The sequence below is a fragment of the Muntiacus reevesi genome, chromosome X (assembly GCF_963930625.1).
Source record: "Muntiacus reevesi chromosome X, mMunRee1.1, whole genome shotgun sequence".
NCBI lineage: Eukaryota > Metazoa > Chordata > Mammalia > Artiodactyla > Cervidae > Muntiacus > Muntiacus reevesi.
Genome location: NC_089271.1, coordinates 14,710,730 through 14,727,203, shown reverse-complemented (window position 1 = coordinate 14,727,203; position 16,474 = coordinate 14,710,730). Strand labels below are relative to the sequence as shown.

At 41.0% G+C, this 16,474-nt stretch overlaps 1 protein-coding gene across 1 annotated transcript in view; it reads right to left on the bottom strand.

Moving 5' to 3' along the window:
• Nucleotides 1-16,474, bottom strand: part of TXLNG (taxilin gamma) — a 43,575-nt gene that overhangs the window by 2,861 nt on the left and 24,240 nt on the right. The window contains exons 4-9 of the mRNA XM_065915613.1: nt 13,505-13,675; nt 12,078-12,272; nt 9,734-9,853; nt 7,997-8,071; nt 1,840-1,932; nt 227-322 (exon numbers count right to left, since the gene is read on the bottom strand). Coding sequence (XP_065771685.1) covers nt 227-322; nt 1,840-1,932; nt 7,997-8,071; nt 9,734-9,853; nt 12,078-12,272; nt 13,505-13,675 — 750 coding nt within the window. The remainder of the gene's footprint in view (nt 1-226; nt 323-1,839; nt 1,933-7,996; nt 8,072-9,733; nt 9,854-12,077; nt 12,273-13,504; nt 13,676-16,474) is intronic.

Below are 16,474 nucleotides of genomic sequence, written 5' to 3'. Positions count from 1 at the left end.
ACTCAGGTCTTACAAGCTGGGGATCCCAGCAGGCTGGGTGGTAGGAAAACCAACACCTCACTCAGGGTCCTACCTACAGCCTAACTCCTGACGGGACAGATTCCACTCTGCACCACCCCTCTGCCCCAGCTCTGGCCAGTCCTCAACCGTGACAGCAGTGTCACAAGGTGGCGTGCTTCCCCAACCTGAACTAAGATCACACCCTAGTCACGGGAAACCACCTCACCTCTTCAGCCATTTGCAGAAGTGCTTTGTTATTGTTTTCCCACTTGGTCCGCCATATGATTGTTTCTTTTTCCAGTTTTTTAATTTTCTTTGTCATCTGTGAATTGACACAATTGCAAATTTAAATTCAAAGTTCTGTTTCTTATCTCTACAGCCAACTCCAAGCCCTGACCGGTCCTCCCTGGCCCCGTCATGCCCCTGCCCACCCCAGAGTACCGCTGGGTGCAGTGCCGGGGGTGGGTAGAGCTCATCTCTCCAACTCCCAGGGTGGCGGTGGCCAAAGCGGGGTTCATGCAGTGAGAAAAACACCTCTCAGCTCATTTTTCAGAGGCAGCGACACCTGGTGGAAGCTGCCCGCCAGCACACTCTAAGCACTCGCTTGGGCCAAGGACAGCCATCCTCCTTCCCAAGTTATACCAAAAACATCTGTTCCTGAATTTTCTGTGCATTAACAACTTCATGTGATTCTCAGAAGGAATAAGGTTCCCCCTCCTCCCCAAGATGGAGAGCTCGCCTCTGCCCCAGCCTTGGAGGCTGCAGTCGTCTGGGAACCAGAAGCAGCAGAGGGGACCGGAGACCAGGGGAAAGTAACTTAACCCTCAGCTTCCCTAATACGACTACAACTCACCACTTCAGGTTTTGCTAAAAAATAAAATGAATCAAAAAATCAGAGGAATGTTCTTAACCAACAGTGCCAGAACCCAGTTTTCAGAAATTCAGGACGAGATTTCACTCTGGCGCCAACGAGCTGGCACAACGACAACCACCTGCCCACCCCCGACCACCACTCCCATGCCTCTGGCCACAGCCTCTAGGTTCCCCCGATGCATGAAGGGGGTCACCAGAGCCCTTGCCCCCGCCAAGCACTGCCTGAAATACTCCACTTTATGAAGGGCAAGCATTTTTGTTATTTCTAAGGAGGAAGGCACAGAAAGGGTACACAACTCGCCTCCAGTCACACAATGTGGACCTTCAGCTCAGGGCCATGGTCCTGCCACCACCATCTCCCCCTATGCTTCCCTCCTAAAAGCCCCCGGTGTAAGGATGGACGCATGGGTACAGGTGTAGACACTGGTTCTTAGTTTAATATCCAGGATACAGCTCTTATTGTAGGCAGGAAAAAGAACCAGAGCCCCAAAAATCACTCTGGTGGAGGGAGAAAGAATTCAGTGTGAGTATAAAAGAAAAAAAGAAAGCTAAAAAGGTAGCAATACCAATAATTATCAACCAACCAAAATACGTAGTTAGCGTTCTGGGCTTGGCTTGTCATTAAATAATTTAATCTTCAAGGACACCATGCTTTGTGAAAAGGATTGGGGGAGGGTTGGGGGGTATCACCTGAAGCCAAGAAAACAGACATAAGCAAAAAATAAACCACTTTATTGCTAACAACAAATTGTATTTAATAGAGGAGTTAACTTCACTAGCCTAGACAGCACCGGCTCCATGTGGTACTACTGAGGGCAAAGTGACAAAATATGCCACCAATGGAGGATCAGAAGAGATGGAGAGCACAATAAAAACAGGAATACATCCAAGCCACGAACATGCTTAAAACAGCTTATTACATAAATTCCTTTTTAGGCAAATACTCCACTTAAAATAGGTAAATACCTTTTCCATTTCCTGCCGGAAGGTTGTAAACAGTTCATTGCTTTTTGCCATGGTAGTCTGGAATTCTTCAAACTTATCCATATAAAGAGAAAGCTACAGAAAACAAGTATGAAAAATTTAGACTTCTAGGTAAATGATTTAATATCTCAGACTTTCAAAAAGTACGTAACAATCCTCAATCCCAGACATCAATGGCTGCGGTTCTAAGAACCTACCGAAATGCACTGAAACTTAGGAGGTTATGTTGATCTCACCATCTTTAGATTTAACTGTTTAAAATATACAAATATTAGCTCCATTCCACCAATTATAATAAATACTGAAGGATGTGGAATAGCTTTTAGATTTCATACAACAAATCCTTTATGAAATACCTCCTTTCCTTATATTTGAAAACCTGATCCTTGGAAAAAGATCATTCTTTTAGAATACCACCTGCATAGTTCTTAGCTTGATATCAGAGGTAACTCTTTTTTTTTTCATGTAGGCAAGAAAATGAAACAGAAGCCAAAGAACTGGTTTGGTTGGGGGAGAAAGAATTCAGTGGGAGTACAGTTAAGAGAAAAAAAGAAAAAAGAGGTAGAAACATCAATATTTCTTTTAACTCCCACCTTGAAGGAATTTTTATTCTATCTGGGAAAAAAACACCAACTGACAAGGCAAACAAAATGTGGAACATGAGTTGCCTTTTCCTCCCCCAGGACAGGAATTCACAGAAGCTGGGGTTGGAGGAGGCACAGGAAGGGTCAGAAAAAAATTGCTGCCTGTGGCTGAGGCCAGAGCTATGTCTCAAGGGCAGGCTGAATTTTTTCATTTCAGACAAGGAAGGAACCCTAAGAGTCCACCTAATGTAATTGCATTAGTTTAGGATGAGTAAACAGGCCCAGAGGAATAAAGTGTTTAGCTCAAGATCACACAATACATAGAAAGCAGAAGAGAATAAAAGACCACCAGAGGCCAAGAAACAGTATCAGCGAAGCCTTTCCACCTTCAGCAGTGCTGTGTTCATAGCATCAGAGAGAACCCATGACCAGGGAGGGGAGGGGGCGATGATCCAGGACAAAGCGGAGAGGCTGGTAGCAAGACAGAGGCCAGCTCTGCTGGCTGAGGAATTGCAGACCAAAAGCGATGCTACCAGTGGCACCAGGCCAGAGGAGGTAATGATAAGACAGCCAAAGCGGCCCATGGAAGGGTGAGGCCAAGGGCCAGGATGAATAGAAATTTCAGGGCCAAGAGAAGAGCACAGAGGATTTCCACACAGAGCAGCTCATAGATGGGCGCACGGTGACAGAGTCTTTGGGCTGCTGGCCTGGGGTTGGGAATAGTGATGAAGCGCAGGCAGATGGACACAGCAGTCCTGGCACTTGAGGGAGATTCTTAGAATGGTCTGTTTTAATCAAATATGGAACATCCGGGTGGACTGTCCCATCAGAGTTCAATGCTGCCCCCCTCTGGGTAATCAGTATGTGACAACCACCATCTTGGACGGAGGGGCCTAGATTACAAAACAGTGGTCAAAACACACCAATAAGATGAAAAGTTCATCAACAAAGCCTGGAAACGGACATGGCAAACAAGAACAGAGGACAAGATGGACTCTTGGGAAGAACTGCACATTTAGGGAGCAGGAAAGGAAGAGGTGGCAGCAAAGGAACACAGTAATGATCGGGTAACACTACTCAGGACAATACCCATCACAGACAAGAGAAGCTGCACTCCTGAGAGTACAACAGGGCTTGAGCAGCTGTGAACTCGGCAGAAGGGCCCTCTGGGGCCTTGCATTAAAGTCCATCTTCTGAAGCCATATATAAACTTTTTATATCTTTTCCATATCGATTCTCTTCTCCGTTTACATGGACAACTGACTTGATAGGGCTAATAAGGGGTTCAAATTTCCTAGAAGCATTCTAGCACAATAATTTATGGCGGAAAGTTCAAAAGACTTCTCCAACTGTCACTTTAAGTTAGGCTAGCTTTGCAGGAAATGAGTGTCACCACACTGTAAAACGCCTGAAGACCAAGAGCACTCAAAAGATGTGTTCAGGGCTTCCCTAGTAGTCCAGTGGACAAGAATCCTCCCATTAATGCAAGGGTCATGGGATTGATCCCTGTTCCAGGAACATGCCAAGGGGCAACTGAGCCCAGGCACCTAGAGGCTGTACTCCACAACAAGAGAATCCGCAATGAAGAGTAGCCCCTGCTCGCCGCAACTAGAGAAAGCCTATGTGCAGCAATGCAGACCCAGTGCAGCCATAAATAAATAAACAATTTTTAAAAAAAGGTAAGTTCATAAAGATTCAGGCCAGTCTGCGTTTTGGAATGAATCTAGAGTTCATACATTAAAGAAACTTGTTACATGATAAACTTTCAAAATGAATAATACATTTTTCATCACCTAGCTAAACTTTTCTGAGAAAGGATGAATTGTTGCTACAAATGCCTAATCTCACCTGTCTGTAAAGACATGGGAATTCCTTCCTGAATCTCTTTTTTGAGTAGGGAGGAAGCATCTGTTACCCTTCCTCCACACAAGGCACCTTAGAACAAACCTAAGGGGTCTGGGTTAAAAAGTGGGGAGGCAACAAAGAAAAGTCTAAAAGCCCAGACAGCTTCATGGGTTCAGTTCAGTCACTCAGTTGTGTCCGACTCTTTGCGACCCCATGAACCACAGCATGCCAGGCCTCCCTGTAAATCATCAACTCCCGGAGTCTACCCAAACCCATGTCCATCAAGTTGATGATGCCATCCAACCATCTCATCCTCTGTCGTCCCCTTCTCCTCCTGCCCTCAATCTTTCCCAGCATCAGGGTCTTATCCAATGAGTCAGCTTTTCGCATGAGGTGGCCAAAGTATTGGAGTTTCAGCTTCAACATCTGTCCTTCCAATGAATATTTGGAACTGGTTTCCTTTAGAATGGACTGGTTGGATCTCCTTGCAGTCAAGGGACTCTCAAGAGTCTTCTCCAACACCACAGTTCAAAAGCATCAATTCTTCGGCACTCAGCTTTTTTTATTAAAAGTCCAACTCTCACATCCATACATGACCACTGGAAAAACCATAGCCTTGACTAGATGGACCTTTGTTGGCAAAGTAATGTCTCTGCTTTTTAATATGCTGTCTAGGTTGGTCATAACTTTCCTTCCAAGCAGTAAGCGTCTTTTAATTTCATGGCTGCAATCACCATCTGCAGTGATTTTGGAGCCCCAAAAAATAGTCTGACACTGTTTCCACTGTCTCCCCATCTATCTGCTGTGAAGTGATGAGACTGGATGCCATGATCTTAGTTTTCTGAATGTTGAACTTTAAGCCAACTTTTTCACTCTCCCCTTTCACTTTCATCAAGAGGCTCTTTAGTTTTTCTTCACTTTCTGCCATAAGGGTGGTGTCACCTGCATATCTGAGGTTATTGATATTTCTCCCGGCAATCTTGATTCCAGTTTGTGCTTCCAAAGACCAGGGCAATGCTGATCTTGTAGAATGAGTTTGGAAGTATTCCCTTCTCTTTACTTTTTGAGAAGAGTTTGATAAGAATTGGTAACTCTTCTCAAAAAGTAAAGAGAAGGGAATACTCCCAGACTCGTTCTACAAGGTCAGCATTGCCCTGGTACCAAAAGACAGTACAGGCCAGATAAGAAAACTACAAGGATGGTTCAAATAGGCAAATCAATAAATATACCACATTAACAGAATAGAATGAAAGGCAAAAATCATATGATCACCTCAACAGATGTAGGAAATGCATTTGGTAAAACTCAACACCATTCATGATAAAAATGCTCAACAACAACAAAAAAAGCTCAAAGGGAAATTCCCTGGCAGTCCAGTGGTTAGGACTCTGTGCTTTCACTGATGAGGGTACTGATGCAATCCCTGGTCAGAGAACTAAGATTCCCACAAGCTGTGTGGTATGGACAAAGAAAATAAAAAAACTTCAACAAACTAGGTACAAAGAAGGAACATAATATAATAAAGGCCATATATGACATACCCACAGCTAACATCATACTCAAGAGTCAGTGAAAGGTTGAAAGCTTTCCCTCTAAAATCAGGAGCAAGACAAAGATGCCCACTTCTGTTCAACGCAATAGTGAAATTCCTAGCCTGAGCAATTAGTCAAAAAATAAACAACATACAAATCAGAAAGGAAGAAGCAAAACTGTTTGCTGATGACATGATCTCATATACAAAAAAATCCTGAAGACCCCACCAAAAAACTGGTAGAGTACATTCAGTAAGGTTTCAGGACACAAAATCAATATACAGAAATCAGTTGTGTTTCTATACACTGACAAAACATCTGAAAAAGAAAAAAGAAATAAATTCAAGACAAAAATAAGTGGAAAGATACTCTGTGTTCATGGATCAGAAGAGTCAATATCGTTAAAAATGTCTATACTAGTCAAAGCCCTATCAAGATTCCAATGGCATTTTCCAAAGAAATAGAAAAAATAATCCTAGAATTTGTATGGAACCACAAAAAAGAAAAAAATTGAGAGCCCCAAAATAAACCCTCGCAAATATGGTTAATAATATTTGACAAGGGAACCATGAATACTCAATGGGAAAAGGAGAGTATCTTCAATAAGAGGTATTGGGAAAACTGGATAACCACATGCAGAAGAATGAAACCAGGCTGTTACCTCATACCATTCATAAAAACTAACTTGAAATAGGTTAAGAACTTAAATAGGAGATCTGAAACTGTAAACTCCTAGAAGAAAACATAGGTAAAAAGCTCCCTGACAGTGGTTTTGGCAATGAATTTTTGGATAAGACACCAAAAGCAAGAGCAACAAAAGCAAAAATCAACACATGGGACTATGCTGAACTAAAAAGCTTCTATACAAAAACCCCACCAATCAACAAAGTGAAAAGGCAACATACAGAATGGGAGAAATGTCTGCAAACCATATATATCTGATAAAGGATTAATATCCAAAATATATAAGACACTCATATAATTCAATAGAAAAAAATTAATTAAAAATTTTAAAAACCTAATTAAAAAACCAGCAGAGGACTTGAATAGACATTTTTCCAAAGACATAAAAATGGCCAACAAGTACATGAAAAAATGTTCAATTATCACAAGTCATCAGGGAAATACAAATAAAAACCACCTGTCAGATTGACTAAAACAAAAAAGACAAGAGATAACAAGTGCGGGTGAGAGTGTAGAGAAAAAAGAACTCTTGTGCACCGTTGGTGGATTAAATTGGTGCAGCCACTATAGAAAACAGTAAAAAGGTGCCTCAAAAAATTTAAAAACAGAACTATAACTCGATTCAGAAAATCTGCTTCTAGGTATGTATCCAAAAGAAATGAAAATAGGGTCTCAGATATCTGCACTCTCGAGTTCCTAATCTGCATTATTCACAACTGCCAAGGTATGGAAGAAACCTAAGTGTCCATCAACAGATAAATGTATAAAGAGGATGTGGTGTAGGGATTTCCCTGGTAGTCCAGTAGTTGAGACTCTCTGCTTCCATTGCAGGAGGCATGGATTGGAACCTTGGTTGAGGAACTAAGATCCTGCATGCCATGTGGCATAGTAAAAAAAAAAAATTTTTTTTTAAATATGTGGTATATATACAAAATGGAATATTATGCAGCCATAAGAAAGAAGAAAATCTTACAATTTGTGACCACACAGATGAACTTTGAGGGCATTATGCTAAGTGAAATAAGTGAGACACAGAAAGACAAATACTAGATACTGTATGATCTCACTTACATGTAGAATCTTAAAAAGTGAAACACAAGGAAACAGAATAGAGTGGTGGTTGCCAGAGGTAGAGGGTGAGGAGAAAGGGGGAGGTATTGGTCTTAGGGAACAAACTTTCGATTAGAAGATGGCTAGGTACCGGAGCTCTCACACAGCATGGTAACTATAGTTAGGACCCTGCAGACAGTGGGACCAACTGTCCCATCTGCCTGGTTCCTGGGACTCAGGACTTTAAACCAGGAAGGTCCTAGGCAGGTCAGGTTGAGGGGGTCACCCTAAATGAAGAGGAAAACTCCAAGAGGGACATGGGATCCACTCTCAGGTCTGCTGGGAACAAGCAAAAGCATCTGAGACGAGATTCAAGGTATGTATCAAATGAATCATAGATTTTTTTTTTCCTTACAAATTCTACCACCCCTGCTGTCAAGTTACCTGCTGTTTTAGTTGTATTTCTTGTTGCTTCATTTGTTCATATTTGTGTCTTGATTCCGTTGCTTCTTTTAATAACTAGAAAACAGAAACATTCTGGCAAAATACTAATAGTAATTAAAAGATGACTACAAGGTCCAATATCCAGATAGTTGGGCTTAATCCTTCATTATTTTAGCAAGAACCATGAGATGTTAGATCATGAAAAAGTTGATATTACTACGTCTATGAATGAAATCATCTGTCACCATCAACTGCTAATTACCTGTATCTTTGATCTGTTCCACTGTTAACACTTACAAATGTAGGAATTTACACTTTTATTCCTTAGAGGAAGTAACAGTGAGGCCTAATAACAAGTTTATAAAACTCAGGGTTAAATTGTATTTTTTCAGATGAAAACAATTAGAAGTCTAATATTAGCAGAAAATATGGGTGGGAATCTTGACATTATCTGAGTCATTCAGAAAGTCTCCCTGGGACTTCCCTGGCAGTGCAGTGGTTAAGACACTATGCTTCCACCATGAGGGACACAGGTTTGATCCCTGGTCAGGGAACTAAGATCTCACATGCCATACAGTATGGAAAAAAAGAAAAATTAGAAAGCCCTTCTGTTCTACGAGAGGCAAGATGAGGCAGGGTGAGAGGGTAGGGAGCAAAAACAATAAAATCAGAAAACTGGTATCCGATCACTTTTTTTTTTAAGTGGGGGAGACTAATAGAATGGAAGCTTTAATTTATATACTTGAGTTTATATAGTGAAATTACATAGCAGTAGGCAGCTGTGAAATTCAGTTCCTGAAGTAAAATGTCACACTTAGTCCATTAGTCTTGAAAAGTCTTTAAAACCAACCAGAAATACATGTATCGTGTGTCCATATATGACATTTCTACTCCAACTGGGGAAATGACAACTGTCTCTTCAATTATGCATAGGATGGCACTGGCAGTTCATGTGAAAGGAGACGCTGTGCAAAAAATACATCTCTCTTAACCTTGGACCTGCACTCAGCATGACATGTTCTCATCATGAGGCCCCACTGGGATCCGAGTCTTCTTATTTGGCTCACTTTGGGGCCTAAAGGACTTGAGTGAAAGCTGCATGGGACACTTTTCATTACTGTAACCACTTCTTCTGACTTCCTCTTTATTTTTTGGTTAAGCAGGTAAAGTTGAATGTGCATGTATTAAGTATATATACCCAATGAGATTCCACTGTATTCACAATTATTGACAGACAACATAATCTGAGTACATATTCTGGGAATAATGCTGAGTGATTAGGGTGCAGAGAATTCCGTTAAATTTTTATCAGAAAAGTATACTAGAATAAACAATTTCCCTAGTTTCAAGTTACCTGTTTGGAAACAAAATCTAACAGTATGTATCAATAGGACACCCATGTTTGTAAAGCTTGCTGTTAAACTGAATTCTCAAATATAATGTGCTAAACACTGGTATAATTCTTAAAGTTGGTAGCCATTATCTAAAAAGTGAAATAAATATTCCAAGCACAGAAAAGTGCAATGAATGCAGGTCTTTGCACTAAGTTGGCCTAATTCCTCCAGTGTATCTTCTGTATGTAAAGCTGAATAGAAAGAAAAGGCTAATGCCTTCTAACACACATGCCCTTTATAATCTAGAACAAAAAAATTAGCATAACCTAGTGCTACTTGAAATGCAGAATGGCTTTGGTCACAATTTTGGTCATCATTTCTTTTTTTAAGAAATAGCACTTACAAACTCTCTCTCTCTTTGATGTTTCTCATCAGCTTCTTTTATCAGCTGTGTCGTCTGCTGCAGTTTGGCGTCCACAAGCTGTTGCTGCAGTTCCTTGTGTTTGAATACTTTATCAATGTGCTATGGAGAAAGGACAATTTCTCCCGTCACTTAATGAGAAGAGGGACAGAATGACGAGGACACATGACACAAGTTACAAGACCTCACTCATGAGGCTGCTTTTCCTGCCAAGGCTAACACCAGTGGGTGCCTGTCTGAGAGCTGTGCTGGCAGGAGCCTTACTCAACATGCCTCCCTCTAGAGATGGCCCATCGGCACCTCAGTAGCTGCCTTGGACCTCCTATTTCAGCCCTAAGGTGAAAATGAAGCTCAAACTGTATCAAGAAAAAGATGACTAAGGAGATCAAACTATTAAACTCATCCATCATACACGTAACTCCTGGATAGGTTTCCCCTCTCCATTAAAATTTCCCAGTTTCTCAGCTGGAGGCAGCATGCTGTTACAGGAGGAACGGCACCAATCAAATCCTCCCCTCACTGAATCTCTGGGGGGAGCCATCCCCACAATGCAAAGTTGTAAATGCCAGTGCCATGGTGGTACTGTGTAAGGTGCCTGGTACCTGCCACTTACCAGATACATTTGGCAAAAGGTCATTATTATTTCCAAGTGAAAGTATTTAGTGGTTATTTATGTATGATAGAATCATCAGAACATCCCTCCCTGACCAAGGAAAGAACATTCAATAATACTTGAATAAGGCTCACAGTAATGTGATTTAAATATACATAGCTTGCAGATTTTCTATATCATTGTCAACAACAAAACTAAAAAAATGATTTTAAGAAAAGTGAGAGCTTTATAATTTAATAGAAAGTTTATTCTCTAGGACAAAAAAATGTTTCTTAAATAAACACACTAAGAACTTAAAAAAAAGAAAAGGAAATCTTTATGTTAGAGATTTGAGACACATCAATCGTAAAACAGATGGGTTTTATTTGGATCTTGATTCAAATAGCTTTTCTTTTTTTAAAAAAGAACAGAGACAACCAGAAAGATTTAAATGATGACTAGATTTTAATATTAAATAAGTACTGTTAATTTTTTAGGTGTGAATACAGTATGGTAGTCACACCTAAAAACGAATCCTTCATCTTGATGAGGTCCACCCTCAAATATACATGAATGGACTGATACCTTGGATTTGCTTCATAATAACCCAGGAGGAAGTGATGGGAATATAGCTGAAACAATAGTTTCATCTGCTAACACCAGGTGATACAGTCTCTACTTTTCTTTGTAATTTTCCATAATGATAAGAATAAAAAAGGTAAACAAAAAGCATCGAAAGTGATAGAAAACCTTTTAAAAAACAGTTTTTGAAGGGCCATATGTAAACTCTAAATTAATAGAATCTAAAGTTTGCCTTGAAAATTGGATAAAATAACCCAAAGAGATGCCACAATCTCTGTTTTTAAAATTAGGTCTTTTAATCTATCTGTGTAAGTGATACAACACACATAAGAGAACCATGTTTTACTAACTTAAAAGGCAGGGAATCTTTTTTTAAAAAAACCTAACCCTTTATTCCTACCCATTTGACCTCTAAAAGGGAGGAATTTTAAAGAGCACATGATCATCCATTTGCATTTAATCTAGACACTATACCCAGACTTCCCAACTAGCTTGTATAAGTCTTAGTTTGGAGGCCAGCAACCAAGATAAGCAGCCAGAGATTCTTCCAGCAAATTTTTTACTTCAACTAGGTGTAAAAAGATTTAGAAACAGGTTCTTTTATTCCTCCCGCAAATGGTATAAAACACCCACTTAAAAAAAATTGAAACGCAGGTATAATGCAACGGTGCTTAGTCACTCAGTCATGGCCGACTCTTTGTGACCCTGTGGACTGTGGCCTGCCAGTTCCGCTGTCCATGGGGATTCTCCAGGCAAGAAAACTGGAGTGGGTTGCCATTTCCTTCTCCAGGATGCAATGGTAGTGTAGACCATATAGATTATTACAGATGTCTAAAATACAGCATATTTGGGGGCCAGGTATTTACTCATTTTTAGTCTGGATAAGGGGGGAAAAATCTATGCCCAAGTCATAATCTTCCAGAATCACATGGAAGACAAGTTGTGCTTAACACTGTCTCTAAGAAATTGCTTCACAGACCCAAATCCAGTGACTTCTGGGCCATCCCTAAGAATCCTGCGAGGAAAGGATTCCACTACATGTACACAAAGGTTCTAAAACAGCCCAGAATGAGTGTTTCAGTGAATGGCTTTGGTTCGTCGTGACAGGGGACAGTCCCCACTAACGTCGCCTAAACACCTGATCGCCCCTACCTCCTCCCGCAGCGCGTACTGCTCAATGAGCTTCTTCAGCTTCTCGCCCAGCTCGATGTTCTCCTGGCGGAGCTTGGCGTTGTGTATGTCATGTTGCTCCAGCTGTGCCTGGATTTCATTCAAAGTAATTTGGAAGTGTGCAGTGGCTTCTTTCCGTCTTTCTTCCTCCTCTCGGGCCTGCTGCATATTTTCTTCCTTATTACCCCAAAAAATTTCTGTTAATGGTACAGACCTAGAGAGAAGATGCTCACAAAAGACACTGCTGCCACGGGGGTTCACTGCTTGCTGCCCTGAAGTGGTGCTTCTGAACTGGAATTCCTTCCCTTTATTTACGACCAGAAGGCTCTCATTTGAAAGCAACCAGCTTCTCCTAAACAGATCATCAGAGACACAGGCTGCCCTGCTCTCAAGTGCTCTGTGGCCATCTAAAGCCCACCGTGCTGAGAGACGAAGGAGGAGCTTCCCCAGGCAGCCAGCTCCCTCCACACGGGCTTCCCAAATATCTGCTCTCAATGGTCTCATGGGGCAGCATCTGAAATCAGCCTAAAGAGGGAAATCCCTTCTTGCACCTTATTTTTGGGGTTATCCCTTCTACTCCCTAGACAGCAAGGGGCAAAAGGAACATGTATCTTAAAAGCTTAGTCCCAACTCTTGCTCAGATACAAGTGCTGAGAGACTTCTATGTGTCTACAGCGTCATCAGTCCAATCAAAGTGTGAACTTGCTGCTACGAGGAAAATACCATCTAGTTTCATGAACACTGAAATCCAAGGATTCAAAAACAAAGAAAAACGAACAGTTCCCCCACCAGGTAAAGGTCCATTTCCTGAGGGTTCCTATGTTCTAGGGCCTTGGGTATCTGGCGTGGTGGGGGAGTCTGATGAGCAATCCCACTCAGTCACACGAGGACAGGCCCACCTGTATCCCTGCCCCTTTCTCTTCTTCCTTTGTTGGTACCAACTACCTTTTCGGTACCCGCTGCCTCATCTTTTAATCAGGCGAGGAATAAATGTTCTTCTAAAAGTACTTGTCAATGGGGAGCTGGAATAGGCAAGGGCAGCTGGCAATGTAATCAATGAACAGCCCTTGAGGAGCTCGATGGGGCCTTTCCCTTCCCTCAAGTCTGCTCCTACTCATTTCGGTCCACTTTTCACACATGCTAAAAAATGACTTCAGTGCTCAGCCAGAAACTGCAAATTTGAGCTTTCTAAGCCATGGCTCTTAGGAGGAAAGCTGTGGTCTAAACATTAACCTCATCTATATTCCCCATGAGCAAGTACGAGGTATGGTAAGAAGCATCAGGCCAAGCAAAATAGAATGGCAGCTATCTCCACGGAGACACAAGGATTAAGTTCAAATAGATACACGGTGACAATAAATTCAGCTAAGTCGGTCTCTCCTGAAAAACAGAAAAAGGAACCAACTCACCTTTAACGTCTTATTGTGACGCTGAAGTTCCCTGCAAAGAGACTCGAGCTTGCTTCTTGCCAAGATAGCCTTGCTGTGTTCACTCTGCAAATGAACTTTCTCTTTCACGATCTGGGCTTGCTTCTTCTGCAGAATCTTCATTTGCTTCTGAACGTTCCTGCTCTCCTCCAGCTAAAATTAACAAGCACTTTACATTTAGGAATACAGTGAAAACCTTTGAGTGATGACTGGAAGAATTACATTAAGAACCATGGAATACATTTCCCAAAACCCACAGTATTGTAGTGTAATATTTTATTTAAGTTGTTTCGTGCTATGCTACCCTGCCAATCTTCTCTTTTCTCATTATGATAAGAAAGTGAGCAAATGATTTAGCGTAGGAGAAAAACAATCTTCAGCCCTTCACTTACTTATTAAAAACAAAACAAAAAATGATGTTTTGGACAACTTTTGAGGAATCAACACCATGAAGTTTTACTTTCTTGAAAAACACACTCAAGCTACTTTATTAAACTGATCCTCCAAATTAGAACTTAATAAGTAGCAATCAGTGTTCCTTGAAAGTGGGAGGGGAATTACTACTCCCCTCCCACTTGTAGGTTTGCAGCAAATGTGTCTGTTTCAAGGTTAAACCAACAGCAACAGATAAGATGGCAGCCTTACTGACCTATCACTGAAGAAGGAAAGGATGCTGAGTCACTACTTCAAGAGCAAGAGCGACACCTTGTGGCCTTTCAAAACACCATGCATCCTTGCAGGCAAGAAGCTTACAGCTATTAAAAACACCTTCATGGAAATTCCTGCCAGAAAATAATTTTTTGTAAAATACTCTCGTAATCTTAGGAGGGAGGGCGGCAGGATCTGCGCACACTATCAATAACTCCACTGAGAACTGGAACTCCCCTTGCCCTCCCCCATTCAACGTAGGGTCCCTTCCTTTGCTATTCTTGGTATTTTATGTCATCCGTGTGGTGTTCTAAAAGAACTCGTTTTGATTTTAGTTGTTTTGACTTTATTCGCTACTGCAACCAAGAAACTCCATTTTAAAATTTTCTTTAAATGAATTCAAGCTTAAATGGCCACATGTGGCTAGTAGCTACTGTTTCAGACAGCACAGCTACAGATTACACTGCCAGGACTCATCCCGATTCTTTGCATGTAGCTACAGAGCAGGGACCAGCAAACAGACTCTGTAAGTGGCCAGAAAGGAAATATTTTAGGCTTTGCCTGTTTTGCTGTCGTTGTCTTTTAAACAACACTTAAGCCATTCTTAGCTTGTGGGCAGTACAAAAACAAACCTTGCAGGCTTTGGCCCACAGGTTGTATAATATCTCACTTAAAAAAAATATACTGGGATTTCCCTGGTGGTCCAGGGGTTAAAAATCTGCCTTGCAATGCAGGGGATGCTGGTTTGATCCCTGGCTGAAAACTAAGATCCCTTGTGCCTCGGGGCAACTAAGCCTGCTTGTCACTACTAAAGAGAAGCCCCGTGTGCTGCAACAAAAGATCCCACATGCTGCAACTAAGACCCGATGGAGCCATATATAAATAAATACATTTAAAAAAAAATACAGCACACAACACGCTTTGTTGACCCAGTCTTGTCAGTATGCATTTGGGTGGTCTCCAGGTTCTATTACAATTCGCACGTTCTCACACATGTGCTTCCTGGTGTAATACACACCACGTGAGAATTTCTTCTGGGTGTGAACCTAACTAGGGTTTTGGGGAAATGATTTCTAAATGTTCTGTTGCACATGACAATGGCACAGCTTTCCAGAGCGGCTGGCACATTTACTCTCCCACCAGCAACTTATAAGAGATCAAATAGATATACTTCTCTAAAACATCAATCACCATCCTTCATTTCTGCCACTTATAATGAACATAAAGCAGCACCTCGCTGTGGCCCTGATTTGCATTTCTCTGAATATTCATAAGATCGAATATCCCTCATATATTTAAGTACCTTTATGTTAAGATATCTTCATATCTTGATGTTTTTCCACTTCTATGAAATACCTCTTACACGTGTCTGGCCCAGTTTTCCATTGGGTTGATTGTCTTTATCATATTCATTTGTAGATGTTCCCTAGCTATTCCTGACACAGAATCTTCTGTTGGTTATTATTTGTTGAAAATATGTTCTCCCCAGTTTGTGATGTGTCTTCGCCCTCTCTTTTAAAGTGTCTTCTGATGAAGAGAAAGTCTTAATTTCAATAGAGCCAATTTCTGAGATGTTGTCTCCGGTAGTGCTTTTTGTGTCATAAGAAATCTTCCTCTTAATCCATGTTTGGTAAAATATTCACCTGTTAACGTATTTAAATAGACCTAAACAATATCTAAAATTTTAGGTCCTTAATCCATTTGGAATTCATCACTGCATATGGTGTTTAAGGATCTAACTTCATTTTTTTTCCCACGTAAGGATATCCAGTTTTTAAGCTCCATTAATTTCTGAAGGATGGTATAATTCTCCTTAAATGCAACTATAGTTTATATAAGATGCTCTTCATCCCCAAGGGGTGTTTTTTCCCATGGAACTAATAAGCTAATAAGAATCTAAAATTTTATAGAAAGTAAAGTGTCAAGAATATCCAAGACACTTCTGATGAAAAGAAGATATGATTTACTATTATGCTATAATAATCTACACAAACTAAGGAACGGGAAAGAACAGTACCATTATGTACTTAAGGACCATGGTACAGGACCCACACTTAGCAAGTGAAATGTGGCAATTTCATAAACCCAAGTTATCTGGTGAACGTGGCAGCCAGAAGCGCCAGTGATGTGAGATGAAGCTGTGACAACAACAACAGAGGACTGTGACAACAAAACGGAAGTTTTTGGACTAATCCTTGGGGAAAAGGCTACTCCCTTGGTGGTCTCACTGCTGCATAATCTATATGCTCTACCTTCTTTAAAAAAATGAGTTTTGTATCAAGAAACAAAGCTTGATAACATTTT